This window comes from Carica papaya, chromosome 4 (genome assembly GCF_054855325.1).
Source record: "Carica papaya isolate Zhongbai chromosome 4, ASM5485532v1, whole genome shotgun sequence".
NCBI classification, from domain to species: Eukaryota; Viridiplantae; Streptophyta; class Magnoliopsida; order Brassicales; family Caricaceae; genus Carica; species Carica papaya.
Genome location: NC_142312.1, coordinates 30,702,800 through 30,721,717, shown reverse-complemented (window position 1 = coordinate 30,721,717; position 18,918 = coordinate 30,702,800). Strand labels below are relative to the sequence as shown.

At 32.0% G+C, this 18,918-nt stretch overlaps 2 protein-coding genes across 6 annotated transcripts; one reads left to right on the top strand and one right to left on the bottom strand.

Moving 5' to 3' along the window:
- Positions 1-5,872: 5,872 nt before the first annotated feature.
- On the top strand, positions 5,873-14,536 carry LOC110812234 (MLO-like protein 11). 3 transcript variants are annotated; one of them, XM_088218948.1, is made up of 16 exons: positions 5,873-5,997; positions 6,501-7,316; positions 7,924-7,981; positions 8,149-8,384; positions 8,590-8,706; positions 9,371-9,431; positions 11,078-11,172; positions 11,427-11,501; positions 11,690-11,775; positions 12,391-12,440; positions 12,813-12,853; positions 12,980-13,147; positions 13,298-13,333; positions 13,619-13,686; positions 13,772-13,832; positions 13,927-14,536. In XM_088218948.1, exons 2-16 carry the CDS (start codon positions 7,191-7,193, stop codon positions 14,311-14,313), a joined length of 1,665 nt encoding a protein of 554 aa, XP_088075074.1. In that variant the 5' UTR covers positions 5,873-5,997; positions 6,501-7,190; the 3' UTR covers positions 14,314-14,536. The 3 variants fall into 3 exon arrangements, with proteins under 3 accessions (XP_088075074.1, XP_088075076.1, XP_088075075.1); XM_088218949.1 differs by having other exon boundaries at positions 5,877-5,991; XM_088218950.1 differs by lacking the exon at positions 7,924-7,981 and having other exon boundaries at positions 5,873-7,316.
- On the bottom strand, positions 14,516-18,793 carry LOC110812235 (HrpN-interacting protein from malus protein). 3 transcript variants are annotated; one of them, XR_002539257.2, is made up of 4 exons: positions 18,590-18,793; positions 16,471-16,552; positions 16,152-16,317; positions 14,516-15,737 (listed from the first exon to the last, which is right to left on the bottom strand). XR_002539257.2 is itself a non-coding variant. In XM_022038962.2 (3 exons), the coding sequence occupies exons 2-3, from the start codon at positions 16,544-16,546 to the stop codon at positions 16,214-16,216; spliced, it is 180 nt and encodes a 59-aa protein (XP_021894654.1). In that variant the 5' UTR covers positions 16,547-16,573; positions 18,590-18,793; the 3' UTR covers positions 15,932-16,213. The 3 variants fall into 3 exon arrangements, 2 of the variants coding, with proteins under 2 accessions (XP_021894654.1, XP_021894653.1); XM_022038962.2 differs by lacking the exon at positions 14,516-15,737 and having other exon boundaries at positions 15,932-16,317; positions 16,471-16,573; XM_022038961.2 differs by lacking the exon at positions 14,516-15,737 and having other exon boundaries at positions 15,932-16,317.
- Positions 18,794-18,918: the final 125 nt, after the last annotated feature.

Sequence of the window (18,918 nt, the reverse complement as noted above, 5' to 3'; positions counted from 1 at the left end):
CATATAATATCATTGATGGTATTTATAAAAACTTAAAAAATTAAATTTCAATCTAAAATTTGGGGATTTCACAAAAATGTATTATGTGCTCTAAATGAACTGACCCATATGGGGTATGTACCATAAATGTAAGAATTTGACCTAAAGTTTATCATATTGGTAGCTCACAAATACCACTTGCTTACACCCCCCCCCCCCCCCCTATATATATATATATATATATATGCAGCATATATGATGTTAAACATAGAAAATACATGTTGACAATATCCTGAAAAAAAAAAACCCACATGCATGCATAAAACCTGGACATTGGAGGGAAAGAAGTTGATGGGTCTTTCCATGTCACCATTTCATATCATGCCCATCAATCATCCAAAACCACTGCACGTTTTGTGGGGGTCAGATGATATAAATACTATATTATATAGATAGATAGATATAATTAGTTTCTTGACCATATAATATACATTAGTTATCATGGGTAACATCAAATCTTAGAGTAGGGTATTGCAAATTGACCCATGTTTGTTCCAACAATTATTTCTTATAATTTCATAGATGTTATTTATTTTACTTTGTTATATGTATAATGGGTATGTGAATGGATGGTATAATAATTATCCATGTAATATAATAATAATAAGCTCAAATATTGTAATATAATAATTAGTTTGAACTACATCAAAATTAATCTAACCCTAATTTCAAAGTATATAATACTGAAAATATATATATATATGTATATAAATTAGTAAAAATTTTCATATTTAATCGACGCGAATTATAATCTCGTTAATGTTTCTATTTATTTTTAAATTTTGGTTGAGAACTAGAAAATTAATGTTATTATTTTTAATGTTAATTTTATGTTACTTTTAATATTTTTTTATAGTATAATATTTAGCTTTATTTTTTAAAAATAAAATATTATATATATATATTTTTTTTTTTTTTCGGCCCTGTCGAGTGGGCCTCAAAAGACTGGCCCATTAGACATTTTCAGGCCTCTACTAGTTTCCTTTTGGGCCTCACACATCCCTTAAGGACCCCACTAGGCCACCCTGTTCACACACCTATACACACACACACACACACACACACACATATACGCACGTGTGTATATATATATATATATGAAACATAATACCCACTAAATGTTTTTAAAGTTCACTACATATTTATAATGTTTAATTGAACTAAATGTAAGATTCAAATCTTCATTGTATTAGTAAAATTATTATAACTTAATTGTATTTTATTTAATTAAATTATAACATATTATGAAAAAAAAAATATATTTTTTTTAAAATTAAGTTTTCTTAGTTGAAATAAACACAATTGACTAAAAAAAACTTCAATGAAATATTTTTCATTTTTAAAAAAAATATTTTTTTTAAATATATTGTCCAATTTTGTGAATTATTAAACCATTTTTCTTATAACTTTTTTATTAAAAAAAATTGTTATGATGTATTTAAATTTTTTAATAAAAGTTTATATATTTTAATTGTTTGTAATTGGTACTAATTTTAGTACGAAAATAATAGGATCATACGCTCGCTTACTCTCCACATATAACGATTATTTTTTGCTGACGCTCTTAACTATCTCTATGTTTTTTTTAATATTACTAGAGTGCCGAATAATATTCACATTCCAAAGTTTCTTGGTAAAATATTATTCTTGATAAACATAAACAATTTTTTTTTTTTTTTATATAAGTTCACAAAGAACCGTTATTTTAATAATGCATATTTTTATAAAATAAAGAGTTAAATTAACGAACCTGCGTATATCGTCAAAACTACAATTATTGTTAACCAAGAAAAATAATTCGTGGTAAAGACAAGATATGTTTTGACCAAAAAACCCGTACTCAAAAAAAAATTTCATTTTTTTTGAATACAATAAAAAAAATCAAATGTATTCAACTGAGATTTTCTCGAACGTATCAATAAATTAGACCCATGCTTCGAGTTGTTTCAGACCCTAAATAAACTCGAACGCTCAAAAAATCCGTTGGACATGCGGATTCAAATCTCTTACACCCAACACAGTCCTCTGTTCTTGGAGCGGAAGTAATTTGCTTAGCTTTACATCCGTCCTAAGGTATCATTTCTAATACATCGAGTAAAAAAATAAAATTATTTACAAAATTATTTTTATAGTTATTGTGGATGTTTCTAATATTATATAACATCAATAATTATTGTATTAATTAAATATCACATATACACTAATAAAAAAAATTTTAAAAAAAAGAATATTATAATCTTCTAAAATAATACACAAACATACATAGTGAGACAAAATTTACACTCTTACTAAGTATAGAGACATAACATTTTGATTAATAGTAGTAAATTAATCTTTGAAAGTTTTGAAATTTTCTTGAAATAATAATTTTTTTTTATTTTTTACACGTGGGAAGTGGGTAAAACAAAAGGAAAAAAAATACAACAAATATAATTAGTGTGTGTGTGTATATATATGTGTATGTATATGTGTATGTACCAAAATTTGTATTTGCTAATATTATTATTATTTTTTTGTGGGTAGGTGTAACGGCAAAAATTGGAACTTGACGTAACAATTATCCAACTGTCAAGGCGGGTTTTAATGCTTCCAATTAATGTTGTTTACTAGACATGATGTTTGCTTGACAATTAAAACTGTATTCAACCGGGCCCCACAGTTCATTCCGTCTTATCAATTTTCGTTTTATTAATTAAAATAAAATAAATTATTAATTTTTTAATCGAATAAATTTTAACGATGGTTAATTAATATATAGTAGCGACAGTAATTGAATGAATAAATTTTTTTTACGTTTGAATGATTGTATATTAATATAAGTTAATGACGTATTTTTTGTTTTGATAATATGATGGTGTGATTGTATTTTCAGTCAAATTACTAATTCACTCATACTTAATTATGTAATAGTAAGTAGTGTATAAGAAATATACAATCAAAAAAAAAATTGAATTGTTTACCGATATAATTATATTTGTATTTAAATAATAAATTATTATGATAAAAATAGAATTAAATATATTATACGAAAGTATAAAGAGACAAAAAAAATAACTTGTCAGTTACGTACTATTGATTCGATGATTTTAAAATTAATCTCAAATTTGTCAGTTATATACCATTTGTTATTATTAGAAGTTGAAACAAATATGATTTTCTCATACCCGTAGAGTAATATACATTAAAATACTATCATTTACTACAATCCAAACAAAGCCTTAATCTAGTACTTAATTTTTTTTTTATTTTTTTAATTTGTAATTTACATTTCATTTAGAACATCTAATTCATTACTTTAAGTGTATTATAGTTTAATGTTAGTCGACTTATAATATTTGATTTAGCGACATCAATAACTTAATTTACTAGTGTGCTAATAAAATTACAGTAATCAAGTCGATTTTAGTATCACTATAAAAAAATTTGGTATCTTTCTATCGTCATCTGATACGAAATTTATGTTTACATTGAATAATTTCAAAATGTATATATACCTGAAATGAAATGTAACTTGTTTTATTTTTGAAAAATCGATCCCACAACATATTTATTATAAAGTTTGATGTATCCGATAAAAATAATATTTTATACTGGCTAATTTCATATATAATTCACTATTTTATAAACATATTTTTTTTAATATATAATATTTGATTCAACGATACTAATAATTTAATTTTATTAGCGTATTTATAGAATAATAGTAATCAAATCGAATACAATCTTAATGAATCATAATATATTTAGTGAAAACGACGTTACGTAATGACTATATTCCGTTAATTGTGGTAGCCATAACAAATTAAATATTTGAAATAATTTTTTTTTAATAAATAAATCAAAATAAGTTGATAATTTTTTTTTTTAAAACATAAATTTTAAGTGATGTTTTGTTTTTAATAAAAACTAAGTTTTAATTAAATAATTATAAAGTAATAATGATTATTCATTAATTCTAAAGTAACAATGATTTTTTCTTTTGAAGAATAAGTAGTAATAATAATTAAATCATCAATAATTGTGTTTAAAGAAATATAATTAAATTATAATTATGTGCATTTGAAAATAAATATAAATTTTTCAGATTAAAAAATTGTAAAATCATTTATTACGATAAAATTATAAATTAATATTTAGATTATTCTAATTACTTAATTATATAAACCATATAATAAAATACTTAATTATATTTATAATTGGAGGTCGGCGAATACATACAAAACGAAGAATATAGTTAGTGGGCCCCACTTTATTGGTCAAGGATGGTGATCAGACGACCGAGAATTCTCCGCCGTTGATTTGAATTACCGTTAATCCCTGCTTGATCGACGTAGAGTAGTGGAATATTATTCTTACTTTTTTTTTTTTTTTTTTGTAATTATGTAGTATAATATACTTTTATATTTTGTAATATAAATTTCGAGATCCATGCTTTAAAAATAATAATGATAAATAGAAAAAAATAAAAACATAATATACATATATATATATATACACACACACATACATATTTGTTGGTATTATATATTATTTATTATTGTTTTGGTTATTATGATTGGATGCAATTTAATATGATTTAATTTCACGTGAGAAATCTTGAAAATCATATTAATTTAATGTAACATATTTATATGGACCGACACATGCGTCACATTTGCTCCTCTCTCTTTTTTTAATTACTTTTTCTTCATATTATATAGTTCATATATAATAAAATAAATCTATATGTTAGATAAATCGTATATAAGTTGCATATTTACCACGAACCTAATAAAAAAATTTTCTTTATAATTTTTTTTAAACTTTAGAAATATTTTTAGAGTTCAGATCATTTCGTAGAGACTTCTAAATTGTAAGTATAATTAATAGGTAACCTGAAACCTACATAACATAAATTTTTATTAGATTTCATTGATCAGATTAATAAGAAATTATACGAGCATTCGTGAATAAAATTATATTTTGTAACCGAACGAATATCTATTTTGTTTTAATTCTATTATACGAATTTTATGTATTGTAAATAGTGTTACAATGTGATCAAATAATAGATTATATATATTTTGAATATACGAATATTTTATTAATTATATTTTCGTTATATATTAAAAATTTAACTGCGTCACATGTGTAAAATGTCTAATGAATATAATTAATACATATATATATATTATTATTATTGTTATTATGTAAGTTAATGTTGTATAAAATTTTTGTTATTCTAAACTTTTAACCCATTTGGAATGAGGAATATGTTTATGCACCTACTAAATATATAATTAATTACTGTAAACCTATATTATTGGAAGTTAATTACACAGATTAATTAATTAATTAATTATGTATTAAATAATAATTATGATAATTAGTTTAAAAATTATTTTAATATATATATATATATATATTAAATTAAAGAGAGACAACTAGCTACAGCATACGGTTATATTTTAATTGGTATATGCAGCTTCGTCTTATATTCCATATTAGATACCAAAGCTCTGTAAATGTACACGAGCACAGACCACATGTTGATCTATTACTTCATTAAACGACGTCGTTTTCACTGAATCATATTGGTTCATAAAATTATTAATATATATTTTAATTTAAAAATGCATGTGAGTTGAAAACTAAATATATTCAAAGAGATATAAAAATAAAATAATATTTTTTTTATATAAATAATTAAAATTTTTTATATTTTTAATAAAATAAATTTTTATAAAAAATATAAATTCGATTTATTTTATATAATTTTTTTAAAAAAATTAAGAATAATAATTTATTTATCTATTTATTTAGCGTTCGTGGAGTTTTCTACTTTTAAACGGAGGTTTGCCCCGCGTTGTAAATTGCACTCAAAGAAGTTCTCACTTCTTCGTTTCTTCTCTCTAAGTCTGAACCAAATCGAGAAAAGAAAAGAAAGGAAACCCAGATGGATGATATCTTCTGGTGAAGGTTCTTCTCACCGCTCTTTTGTCTCTGTCTGTATCTCTTTTGTTTTTTAATCAACTTTTCTTTTTGTTTTTTTCCTCCTCGAAATCCTCCATCATCATGTATACAAACCCACCATTTTCGGTCATAAAAGTATATGACGGAAAGTTTTTTTTTCCTTCTTTTTTTTTTACAAGTTCTCTGATTCAGCATTAATCAATGGAGATTTTCTCAAGTGGGTTTCATTAGTTCCTTTTGAAAATCTACGAAAAAATTGCTCTGTTTCTTTCTTCCTCTCTCTGTTTTCACTTTTTACATGCATAATTTTCTGTCAGCGTGAATCAATTCCCACTTTATTTGGTGGGTTTTACTGGTTTCTCTGGAACTGTATGAAAAAATGCTTCATTTAGTGTACTGTTGAATCATTTTACCTTCCTTCCGGATTGGTCTCGGAGTTTCAAATCCATGTTTCAAACACTGCTTCTTATTCAACCTTTCCTGCTCTGTTCTTTCGTTGTCTTGAGCAGTTGAGCCAAGCCCACCGCATTTCAGAGAGAGAGAAAGAGCGCGCGAAGGCAGTTGGGTCATTACTGCATTTTGTTGAGGACTTAGCGTCTTGTTTGGCGAGTGTATTTAATTGTTGTTTAGCTTCCTTCACGTTTGTGGATCTCCAAAGAAGAAAAAGACAAGAAAGGAGTGTTGGGTGTGTTAGTTGGAAGGAGGAAAGGGGGGAGTATACTGCCTGGATCAACTTTATTGCATTAGGAAAAAGCCAAACTATTCACGCGTTTGAAGTTTTCTCTAGTCAACTTCTCTAAGTTACAGATCGTCATAGACACCTGGTTTATGGTAAAGCAAAGCATATACTTTGCTGGTTCTTTTTAACTTACCTTTTCAGCACATTTGTAGTCTTCATTTTCCTTTTCGGGTTGAAGTTGGCTTAAAAAGGTTTGAGTGAGAAGGACCCTTTTCTGGATTTTGTCTGATTTGTATTCTTCTTCAAAGAACAGGTCAAAGCTTCCGACTTGTTGTCTATGGAGGATTAGTATTGTTTTTTCTCCAATAGTTTACGTAGTGGAATTCTGGATTTTTTTTTTTCCGTGAGGTCGGTTATGTTTTGTGATCAAGGACGTGTTACAGAAGTTTGTCTGTGGAAAGGAATTTAGAGGGTCAAATTTGAAGGAAAGATCGGGATCTATTGATAGTGTTTGCTTGGAATGGAGGAAAATGATAAGGAAATGCGATCATTGGCGCTTACACCAACTTGGTCTGTTGCTACTGTGTTGACGGTCTTCGTGGTTGTTTCTTTGATTGTGGAGCGCTCAATTCATCGCTTAAGCAATGTAAGTAGTATTGGGTATTTAATCCATGTCTTTTTCTTGTCTTTCAGACTTTCAGTTCTCAGTTCAGTCTCTCACTGTCAGAATCAAATTCACAGTGGTTTGACCTTTTTTTTTTTCTTGATATGTTTCACTTTATGATCAAGTGATTTATATTTTAATCCAGATGTCATATGTTTCACTTTCCTTGGAAGATATCCATCCCTTGAAGTACTTTTTAAGATATGAATTTCTTTTTTGTTATCTTTTCAGTTAAAAAGAACTTTCAGGTCTCAGCTTGCATTGTGAACAAAGAGGGGTATTCATGCGTTATAAACTTGTGGCTGGGACTGAATAGTTGTTTTTTCAACCATTTCCTCAAGCTTTCCATGAATTTGTGTAATAAGTTTTCTTGGTATAATTCTTGAAACTGTATCTAAATATACTGTAATTTAGGCAAGAAAAAGCTTGCAATTAAGATCACTACTTTCTATACACTCCATTTTATGGCTTAAGTCAGCCGAGTTTTTCCCGGAGTTCTGAATACACTGAATATTGTCTCTAGATGTGGTTTAAAATAGATTTTGCTCTTCTTTGTGCGCATAGTCAACCGAATGCATTTTGTTTACAGTGGTTGCGGAAAACTAACAGAAAACCTCTGCTTGCTGCTCTGGAGAAAATGAAAGAAGGTGCTTCAAATTTCAACATATAATTGGAAATCGTTGGAAATACTTCTTAACTTTCTTTCTGATGTGCTTTTAACCAGTGTTTCTAAAGAAGTAATTTTTACTGTGCGTTGTTTTTTTCATTCTTATTTACAAGCCTTTTTTTTTCCTCATTGAGCTTCTGTCTTCAGAGTTGATGCTGCTTGGCTTCATCTCACTGCTCCTTACAGCTACATCTAGCACAATAGCTAATTTTTGCATTCCATCAAGATTCTATGACAGTACTTTTGCTCCATGCACTCGGTCTGAGATTGATGCAGAAACTGAAGACAATTCTTCCAAAGAAAGAAAACTTTTGATGGCTTCTGTTTTTCCTCATCCATTTAGGAGAGTGTTGAATGGAGTGGATCGAAATACCTGCAAAGAGGCATGTGCTTTGTCCATAAAAAAAATTATTGTTTTACATAGCTTCAGTTATCAACCACTGTTTATTGGGAAAAAAAAAAACTTGATCAATCAATTTCTAGGTAGAATTCTTTTCACAGTTGCTCTGAAGTTCGCAATTTTTTTTTTTTTTTTTTCCTGAAGGATAAGTGTTTGTGACATACTGTGCTAACTATTTCATTATGCAGGGTAATGAACCATTTGTTTCATACGAAGGTCTTGAGCAGTTGCATCGCTTCATCTTTGTCATGGCAATCACACATATATCTTACAGCTGTTTAACAATGCTGCTTGCAATTGTTAAGGTTGTAACTTCTTTTTGTAATTGCACCGAACAGATGCTTGGCTATATATGCATTAGTCTTTGTTTGTGTGTGTATTCGTGTTATCTGGATCTTCTTGGTGTATTGTTTCCATATCGCAATGCAAATGATTGTGGGTTTTATATAGCTCAGTAAATGTGTTCCAAGAGTGACTAATTCACCCTAAGATCTAGCATGACACTGGGTTTATCTTGTACTGAGATTTTGCTCTTTGGTATTTTTTTCAGAAGATTTACTTCCTATGGAAGAAAAAGATTGAATGTAGGAGATAAATTCTATTCTTTATTTGGTGTAGATTAGATAAATATAGGAGGTGGTTAATCATAAGAAGCTTTCTAAGTCCGATTTTCCTCCATAAGCCAATTGATGATAATGAATATTGAAGATGGTGGTGCTCATGTTTTCTGATAATCCTGCCAAACAAAGCACTTGAAGAAAATGGAAAGTTCACATTATTGTTTGTTCTTGATTTTGAATTCTCTTTGAGGAGAGAGAACATTATATTTGTCATTGGAATCTCTAATAAAAAAGTAGTATTAGTCTCAATCTTTACTCACTTATGGAAGAAGTAATAGAGACCGGGAGACCAAAATAGGTTTACTATTCCCTCTTCACTAACAATTTGTTGTTGTAATTGCTTGGCCAGATTCATAGTTGGAGGGTGTGGGAAGATGAAGCTCTTATGGACAGGCATAATTCCTTAAACGGTGAGCTCTAAATCTGTTTAGTGGTTTTGGTGAACAGCTATCAATGTCTCTGACATCTCTTCTTTGACTTCTTAAATTGAATGATCACTAGGGATATGTGATATTCATACTTTGTCATAAAAGTATCATTTAAGAGAAATTTTTGCACGGGATTTAACGCCATTAGCTCTATTTGATAAGAGGGGGGTAGAGGATTTGAAAGTTGAATGAGACTGGCAGAGCAAGAGAAGTCAAGAGTTTAGATTTCTTTTCTTGTTTGGATGAGACGTTATGAGGTTGGTTTCTTTGCGGAAGAAATATTTTTTTACTTAGTCACATGGAATTCTAGACAGGACTAAAATTAAATAAATGGAAAGGTGAGTGAGCTACCTGAAAATCAAAAGCCATCACTCCTTACGCCTTAGTTTTATAGTTGCAATATTCAATTGAAATTCCCTTAAACATGTTCAAGGTGCAGCTGATATACTTGTGAACAGTTGAGTAGAAATGACTAGAAGCAAGTCGGGCATTTTTATCTCCCAAATGAAATACACTATGGACATATTAAAGGAAACAGGAAAGCTAGGGTGGGTGTCGGCCTGCTGGCACACTGCTAGAAAAAAATTGCAGACATAAGCATTTTGAGGATGATCCTCTAGCAAACAAAGAAAGATACCAATGTCTCGTTGGGAAACTGATTTATCCATCACTAACAAGACCTGACATTGCTTATAGTGTTAGTGTGGTCTGTTAATTCATGCATGCTCCAACCAAGAGACATCAAGATTCTGTTGATCAGGTTCTCAGCTATGTAAAATGTACACCTGGAAAGGGACTTTTGTTTAAGAAAAATGATAGCCGAGAAATGGAGGGATTTGCATACGCTAATTGGGCAGGATCAGTTGAAGATACTAAGTCCACTACTAGTTATTGCATATAGAGAATTCTTGTTACTTGGAGGAGTTTAAAACAAACTGTAGTAGCTAGAAGCAGTGCTGAAGTAGAATATAAAGCAATTGCACAAGGCAATTGTGAGCTAATCTGGTTAGAAAGACTATAATCAGATTTAAGTATCTCATTGGAGGGTCCTATGAAGCTATATAGTGATAGTAAATCTGCAATTGCAATTGCCCCATACAGCATGATCGTATGAAACATATTTGAATTGACAGAAATTTGATCAAGACCAAGATTGAAAGTGGAAAAATAAATTTGTCTTATCTGTCAACTAGATCACAAGAAGCCATTATGTTCACTAAAGCACTACTTAAAGGTGATTTAAGTCAAATATAAGCAAGCTGGGAATGATTGATATATATTCACCAGCTCGAGGGGGAGGATTGGAAAGTGATAACCATTCCATATTTAAGGGAATCCTGGTTAAAATTTCCTGATTCTAGCATGATTCCCTTTCCTATTAGGATCCTTAATTCTTGACTGATTTAGGCTTTATCTTATTAGATTTTCTCCTAGAATATCTTCAAGATTTTCTCCTCTGTAAATATATATAAATACTGCACAAATTAAATCAAAGCACATACTAGAAAAAGTTTTATCCAATCGCTCTGATTTCAGGTCTAAGGCATACCCTTAACTTTTACATTGTTAAAAATATTCAAACAAATGTCCTGCATAACTGATCAGAGATGGTGATTGTTCTGTAACAGAGATTGCACGAGAAAAGACACTGCGAAGGCAAACAACTTTTGTCAGACACCATGTATCATCTCCTTTAGCCAAGAATGCTATTCTTATCTGGGTGGTAGGTGGAAGGCTTCTATCTTATTCTTGTTGCTTACCTTCTCACCTTCTTCTTGCTGTCTTTTTTTGTTAGTTCTTCTATTTATGTTCTCTTACCTCCTTTTTTCTTTTTTCGAACTAGAAGATACATTCTAGCGCCACTGATTATTTATTTTGAAGGCCGTTATTCTCATGAAGCTTCAATAAAATACTGGATAAAGATGATTTATGTTTATGTCAAGAAATGATTAAGTTGTGAACTCTCTCTCTGGGCAGACATGTTTCTTCCGGCAATTTGGGCGTTCAGTTGTTCGCTCTGACTACCTTACACTTCGCAAAGGCTTTATCATGGTATGTAATATTTTAATCATTTAAGAGTTTATCATGAATGTGCTTTATTTTTCACTCTACAATATATTCAAACAGGTTTCTTTCAATGTTACTGTTTATTTCAGTTATACGATTTTTAGTGTTTCTTCAAAGAAGAGACATGAGTACTGTAATTATTATTTACTCCTCTCACTTCTTACTCATGGCAGAATCACAACCTTACATTAAAATATGATTTTCACAGCTACATGATTCGTACCATGGAAGAAGAATTTCAGAGGATTGTTGGTGTTAGGTAAGTGATGTTCTTTCATCACTATATAGATATGGTTCCCTTGTCTCTTGTTTAAAGTTGTATTACCCAGTTTGAGGATTTTTGAATTGCTGTGAAGGTAATACTGTATAAGATTTTAGGTTCTTTTGTCAGGCATATTTCCACTCTTATCTTAAAACACTTCTTGTTTCTAAATGAAGGTAACAGAAAAGGTTATATTTACTAGTTCTTTCAGTCTCTACATATACCCTTATGAAACACGAGGCAATCCAGTAAATGTAAAGCACAATGTGAAAGAGAAGAATTATAAGTTTTCCATAGTTATAAACTAGGGTACACATAGTCAATTTTAATAATTTGGATGAAAGTGTCTCTCATAGATTTTTAGTAAAAACAAGGTGCTTGCACAATTGAAATATTGCAACTTGAGATGAATTCTTGAACTGACGGTTACTGAATGATCGAGAACTGTATCAAATGTTAACCCATATAAAAGATTTTGAAACAATTGAAATCTTAGCTGTGTAGAGTTTCCTTCCTTCTGTTTTCCTTGGCATTTGCAGAGATTAACGTGTTATGAATTTTGTTCCGTTGAGAGATTCTCCTGCTAAAATACGAATTCTTCAATCTTTGCAGCGCTCCTTTGTGGGGATTTGTTGTTGCTTTCATGCTGTTCAATGTGAAAGGTAAATCGCATATAATTTTTTTAGGAGTACTGTAAGTATGAAGTTCTCATAGTTTTTTCTTATGTCAAGAGAGAAAATAGGTAACATAATTAATTAAATAGCTCAAACCACTTTTGCTATGGTGCCGAGATTGACTTAAGATTAAATCCTTACTCATTCCTGATAGAGAAAAAATAACTAGTGAGTTAAGACTCGTTGGTTGATATATGACATATTTGAATGATAAATAAAATGAAATATTATAAGTTTCAATGAGGTAGAACCATCTTTTTTCTTGTCCGTTATATTGACATTACCGTCACATAATCATGTTGTACTTTTTCCTTCTGAATTCGGATAAAATTAATTGTTTGATTTTTCTATTTTTCACAGGATCTAATCTCTATTTCTGGATAGCCATCATTCCCATTACTGTGAGTACTTTTCTTTTCAGTTTAGAGTGATATATATGTTGAGCATACTACATAAGAAGTATGTGGTTTCTCCTTCACTAACATTTATTCTACCACATTGTTCTGATTTAAATCCTCACTTGCCAGCTCGTTCTTCTGGTGGGTGCAAAACTGCAGCATGTTATTGCAACTTTGGCGCTGGAGACTGCAGGCTTAGCTGAATATTCTTCGGGGAAATTGAGGCCCCGAGATGATCTCTTCTGGTTCAAGAAGCCAGAGCTCTTGTTATCCCTTATTCATTTTATTCTCTTCCAGGTTTGTAAATGTTTATCATGACATACTCAATAGCATCATTATAAGCTTGTAGGTAGATACAATGTTTGCTTTGATAAAAAGATGGTTTATGGATTTCACATGTTTTAGTTTTGCAACTAACATGCATCTTCCTTTCTGTGACCTTTGCAGAATGCATTTGAACTGGCTTCATTCTTCTGGTTCTGGGTACTCCCTCTTCCACAACAGTTAGACTAGTGTCTGTTAGGTGTTATAGAGATTGGCGTAGGGTTTACATCCGCCATATCGATGTCTCTGAATTAACTCAACAACATTTTGGATGGGAAGAAATTGAATTGGCAAGAGTATAGATGATTAATTAGTCATTTTCTTTCTGAGTTTATATGCAAGTTTGAGACATATTATGTAGTTATCGTGAATAGAAATGTAAGGATTTATGAAACGACAGATATATTTGTTTTAACTAAACCGACTTTTGTTATTATCATGCAGTGGCAATTTGGGTACAATTCATGCTTCATCAGGAACCATTTTCTGGTGTACCTGAGACTTATTTTGGGGTATGCTATATGCATATATTTCGGTTTGTGGGAACTTTATGGTACATAATTATTTACAGGTGAGACAATTGTTCATATCTTGCAGGTTTGCCGGACAGTTTCTCTGCAGCTACAGCACTCTACCACTATATGCATTGGTCACTCAGGTAATTATATTATATATAGACACCACACATTATATAGCAGCCTATATAACCTGTATTTGCCACAGCATATATGATGATCTCTGAACTGTTTCAGATGGGAACAAACTATAAAGCGGCTCTAATCCCGCAGAGGATTAGAGAGACAATTCATGGCTGGGGCAAAGCTGCTAGGCGAAAAAGAAGGCACGGACATTTTGCTGATGATTCAACCATACGAACAGAAACCAGCACGGTTGTGTCTGTGGAGGAAGACGATCGTGAAATGCTTGATATCCCTGAAACAGCCCTTGACATAGACAGTGAACTTGAGTTGCAACTGGGCTCAACTACAATTAGTCCCTCGCCGGTTGCCAACGAAGTTTCAAGTAGGATTGGCACACCTCTGCTTCGACCATCTGCTTCCATTGCTTCAACAACCATGTTGAATTTCCCAGCAGAAACTATTCCTAGATCGTGTTCATTACCAGTTCGAAGAGAATAATAGAAGGTCAACATTAGTTTTCTCTTATAAGATCCTGACACTGGAGAGTTAACATATTTATACAATACTTGCAGGTTGTAAGTTGTAGGTGTAAGTGAATATTGTGCAAACACAGAAATTTACACATCTTTGTAGCTTTCAGAATGTAAGTGATCCCATATAAGATTAGTATTAATACTAATGTTTATAAAAGAAAGCAATCTGTCAAGCAAGTTTTATTCAATTGACCCTTTATGGCTTTGAAGCTCTTATTAAGATTTTACATGATGTGTCTAACCATGAAAACCATGTCTACCAATATGGTCAGCTTGTGGTAGAGTCAGCCATGAGGGTGTCCAATGCAAAGTATGATGGGGCGGGTTCTTGGGCAATCCAGACGTCTTCTGTTACATGATCTCTGTTGGATTCACCAGCTTGGTGACTATCTGTCTTCATTTGACGATATACACATGGTGGTTCTGGTTCACAATTGCCACTACAAGGTACACATCTGGTGGCCGGAGGGTTAGGAACAACCGGGCAAGGCTCGTCTGGTATTGGTATTGGCCTGTTGGGTAACGGGACCGGAACAGTGATGGGAATCCTCGGAAGGTCCGGAACTTGGATTGGTATACCCGGAAATTCATCACAAGTAGAAGAACCACCGCAAGTTGGATTTTGACAATTACCTCCTCCAGACTCACACCCGTTTCCTCCTGCCCCATATCCAATTCCTATTCCTTCGCCGTGACCACCATAACCACCCGCCCCGAAACCATACCCATACCCAGTTCCACCACTTCCGGACCCAGTTCCATAGCCAATGCCAGTACCATAGCCAATGCCAGTACCAATACCAGTACCACTGCCTTGGCCGACTCCGTATCCCACGCCCTGAGACTTGACCGTCTTGTAGCCATCTTGTTTTTCTTTATCATCTTGTGTAACCACAGTGCCCGTGTTGCGGCCGTCCTGTTTTTCTTTATCATCTTGTGTAACATGAGCACGTTTGTTCTCGGGGTGATCCTCCACGAGAAGCCTGGTAGCAGAGGTCAAGCTGATTAGAAACAGCAAGAAGAATCCCAGACGAGCACATTTTGGCGCCATCTTTTTGCCAACTTGATTTCTCTGTTAATCTCAGTTTGCGTTGTGTGTTTGCCATTAACGAAGGTGATTGGGTGTTTATATATAACAATAGTTCAGAAAGCTTCTCGTGGAGAAAGAGATGATTGCAGGAATGAGTTGCTAATTTGTTCTTTGGATCCGGGAATCATTTGTCTAGTATGAGCTACTAACTTACCTGCTGCTCTTCCTTTTGAAGCCAAGCTTTTGATCAGCAGATTTCATGGCGGCACTTTGCTTGTATGCTTGCAGGCATGGATGTTCTCCAGGCGGTTTTATAGTCTCCATGAAATTTTTCTTGCATGCTTCTTCTAAAGAAAATTCTGCCGGTACAAAATTATATATATATATATATTTAAATCAGATTTTTTTGTTAAAAAGATGAGGATAAATTACTAGGAGTCATAGTATATGAATTTAATTACTTGCCAGTATATTATTTTAAAATTTAATATATTTCAACAAATTTTAATTATTTGATATATAGAAGTCAATAATAATTTCTACATTTAACGAATAACTAAATCAAAATTTCTTTTATTCACTCCTAAAACCAGGAAAATTCATGTAGTAGTACAAAATTATGAAGTGCCAGACTTCCATCTCCAAATTGGTTAATGAGACCAAAATAAAAAGCTATTATTATTGCAGGGTACCCGTGACTAAACCCATTCAAAACAATCTAAACTTGAACAATTACCTCCCGACCAGATAGCTGTTGCAAATTTCAAACTTACCAAAATCTTCTTAATGTTGGTATTGTAGAGCCATTTTGTCATTTGAACAGGTAGATCCATGTTCAAGCACTCTCGCTACTGCCTTCTGATTCCATGGCCTTCAGACTTTCAGCAATCATTCGCTCTCTATTCTGAGTTTGTCTTTCAACAGCAACCATGTATAGACCTAACACAGGCAATGGTCACAAGTCAACAAGATGAGAAGGGATGTGGAGGTGAGAAAGATTGAAAAACTTCTATCACATTGATGTGGATGTATAATTTCTGTATATATACACATATTAAGAATGATTCCAATGAAAGAAGTGTATGCACGTACCAATTGCACTTCCAAGTGCGCAGACCCAGAGAATCCTCATGGACCATTTATCTCCAATGACTCCTCTGGTTCCCATATCTTGCTGCAAAAACCAGCAAAATTGCTTCGAGTATAACAGCATAATAAATTGTTAAGTATTGTCCTTGATCCATAATTTAATGAAGAGTGAAGGAGCTAAAAGGAACCTTTGATAACAATAACATGACAAAAATAATGAATTAAACCAAAAAGCAAAAAGGAGTAGAAGAAAATTCGTGAATGCAATGCTCCTTTTTAATAATAGTAACAGAGCAGATCTGGCCAGTATCAACTTCCCAACTATAAAACAGTCCTTTTAGACTTAGCCATTCTAAGGATCAACATGGTAAAAAAAAAAAAATCTCAGAAATGCATTTAATCTAAACATCCCAATTTACAACACATTGAAAATATCCAAAATTTTTCAGTAAACAGTTGGATAATCACCAAAAAAAATGTTATGGTGAAGAGAATAATAACATGACAATTCTGACCTTATATACACTAAGAAAACCAGATGCGGTAGTAGCAAAATAAATTCCAAATATCAAGGAACTCCAATTCTCAGTGACATGCATCAACATTCATTTTCAATCTGAGAATGGCAATACAAGTGCTTTCTGTCAACATACATCAACAAATTCTAATCCAATAATGAAGCAAATGAATAAATTCCAACAGCTGGTGGATTTGCCTAATACACAGGAAGGCCAGCTGGTGTGGAGCAACAAAATGGCAGCAGAGATGGTAATGAAAAACGTTGGCTAGGGGCACTACCTACAAAAGACAAGGCTAGTATTTTTTTCATATCTTTTAGTCTTCTTGTGTTCATAAACACTGTCAATTTGGCTTCGTTTGTGCAGTTTTCTTTTAAAGTACCATCGAAAGATGGGAAGTAGTTTGGTCCTCATTGTCAAATGTTAGGATCTGTTTACTATATTGTAGAGCTTAATGGCGTTCAAGTGTAGTACCTGACAAATGCGACAATATAATATAGTTGGGATGGTACAAAGTATATATTAACAGTACCAAACTAATTTACTGAAATGTCATTTGTTTAGTGCATTAAGACTGAACAAGTATTGAGCCACATCCTTTGTTATCTTTCTTAAAGCAAGATAAATCTGGGATCTTCGAATCATGGCATTATACAGGAACCCGAATTGCTCTAGAGTCTAGAGATTGCATGGTATCTAAAGAGCACCTAGGTTCCCAGCACAGTCCCAAGACTGCTCCAAGGTCCCAAGGCTGCTCTTGGAGCCTGGAAGGATCCAGTCCTTCTTAGTTTCAGGACTCAAGGTCCACATCCTGGGACTCTTCTCAGGTCCCTGTATGTTTCTACAACACTTCAGACAAACATGATCCAAATGATTTTATAGTTCTAATTTCTTATACACATAAATGTTATAGTTTAAATGAAAAACTATTTTTTAAAGAAATGTAAGGAAAAACATGACATTAGTTTGAAATGGAAATAATAAAATTTTAGTAAGATAAGATTTTTTTAAAAAAATTTATATACATACATATAAAACTGTATAAAAATGTGATTACAGAAAATAAAAACAACTATAGTGTTTTCATGTGCCAAAAACATCACTTTTATTCTCTCTGATCTACTCAATACAGTCTTACAAGAAAGGATTTTGTAGTTAATGATTCTCCCATGGAAAAAAGGAGCAGAGAACTGTCACGAAGAATTGCATCAGTACTCATGGGATCAAAACTAGCCCCTTTCCTTTTTCCTACATATATTTTTTCCAATGATCAAACACAGTGATTAAAATCCCCCTTTTTCTTTTTCGTTTTAATTCTTCTCATTTTCCCCATTAGTGATTGAAGAGCACAAGTACTGAAAGTCAAAAAGGGTTAGAAGAAATTTATAGTCATGAACCCTAATAACCAGAGACATAACAACAAATTACCTCCATAGCAACTAATTAAGGTTGAAATTAACCCAGATACCGAATTGAATAATTATCGCTAAGATAAACAACACTGTTAACTGGAAAGAAGGAAAAACTGGGGCAAACATCACTCGGTATCATCGATTCATACATTCAATTTCATAAACGACGAAAAGAGAGAGAAAGGAGACTACCTTGATGAAATTCAATTGAACTTCGACGAGCTCGACGTCGTTTACCTTGTTTTGTTTCGGGGGGGTTTTATGTTTTTCAAATGCTGATAGGTTCTGAAATTCGAGACGATAATGGGCAGCGTTGGCTGCGGAGCGTGCTGACCACTGGCTTGGAGTCGCGTGGCGCGTGGCGTAGCCGGAAGGAGATTGACGGCTGGCGCTTTTCTTCTGCCAGTACAGTCAGTTGTCAAATGTTTTCAATAATACTGAATGTACTATATTATTTAAATATTTTAAATTTCACGGAAATTAAAAAATATATATTTCTCTTTAGAAAATTACCATTTATT

What these genes read in the sequence shown, in the direction of transcription:
- LOC110812234 (XM_088218948.1), top strand. Translation starts at nt 7,191, where the DNA reads ATGGAGGAAAATGATAAGGAAATGCGATCATTGGCGCTTACACCAACT. An exon ending in CAATTCATCGCTTAAGCAAT is followed by an intron (nt 7,317 to 7,923) that starts GTAAGTAGTATT and finishes TTTTGTTTACAG; the next exon opens with TGGTTGCGGAAAACTAACAG. An exon ending in CAGAGGATTGTTGGTGTTAG is followed by an intron (nt 11,776 to 12,390) that starts GTAAGTGATGTT and finishes CAATCTTTGCAG; the next exon opens with CGCTCCTTTGTGGGGATTTG.
- LOC110812235 (XM_022038962.2), bottom strand. Translation starts at nt 16,546, where the DNA reads ATGGGAACCAGAGGAGTCATTGGAGATAAATGGTCCATGAGGATTCTC. An exon ending in CGCACTTGGAAGTGCAATTG is followed by an intron (nt 16,318 to 16,470) that starts GTACGTGCATAC and finishes TGCCTGTGTTAG; the next exon opens with GTCTATACATGGTTGCTGTT.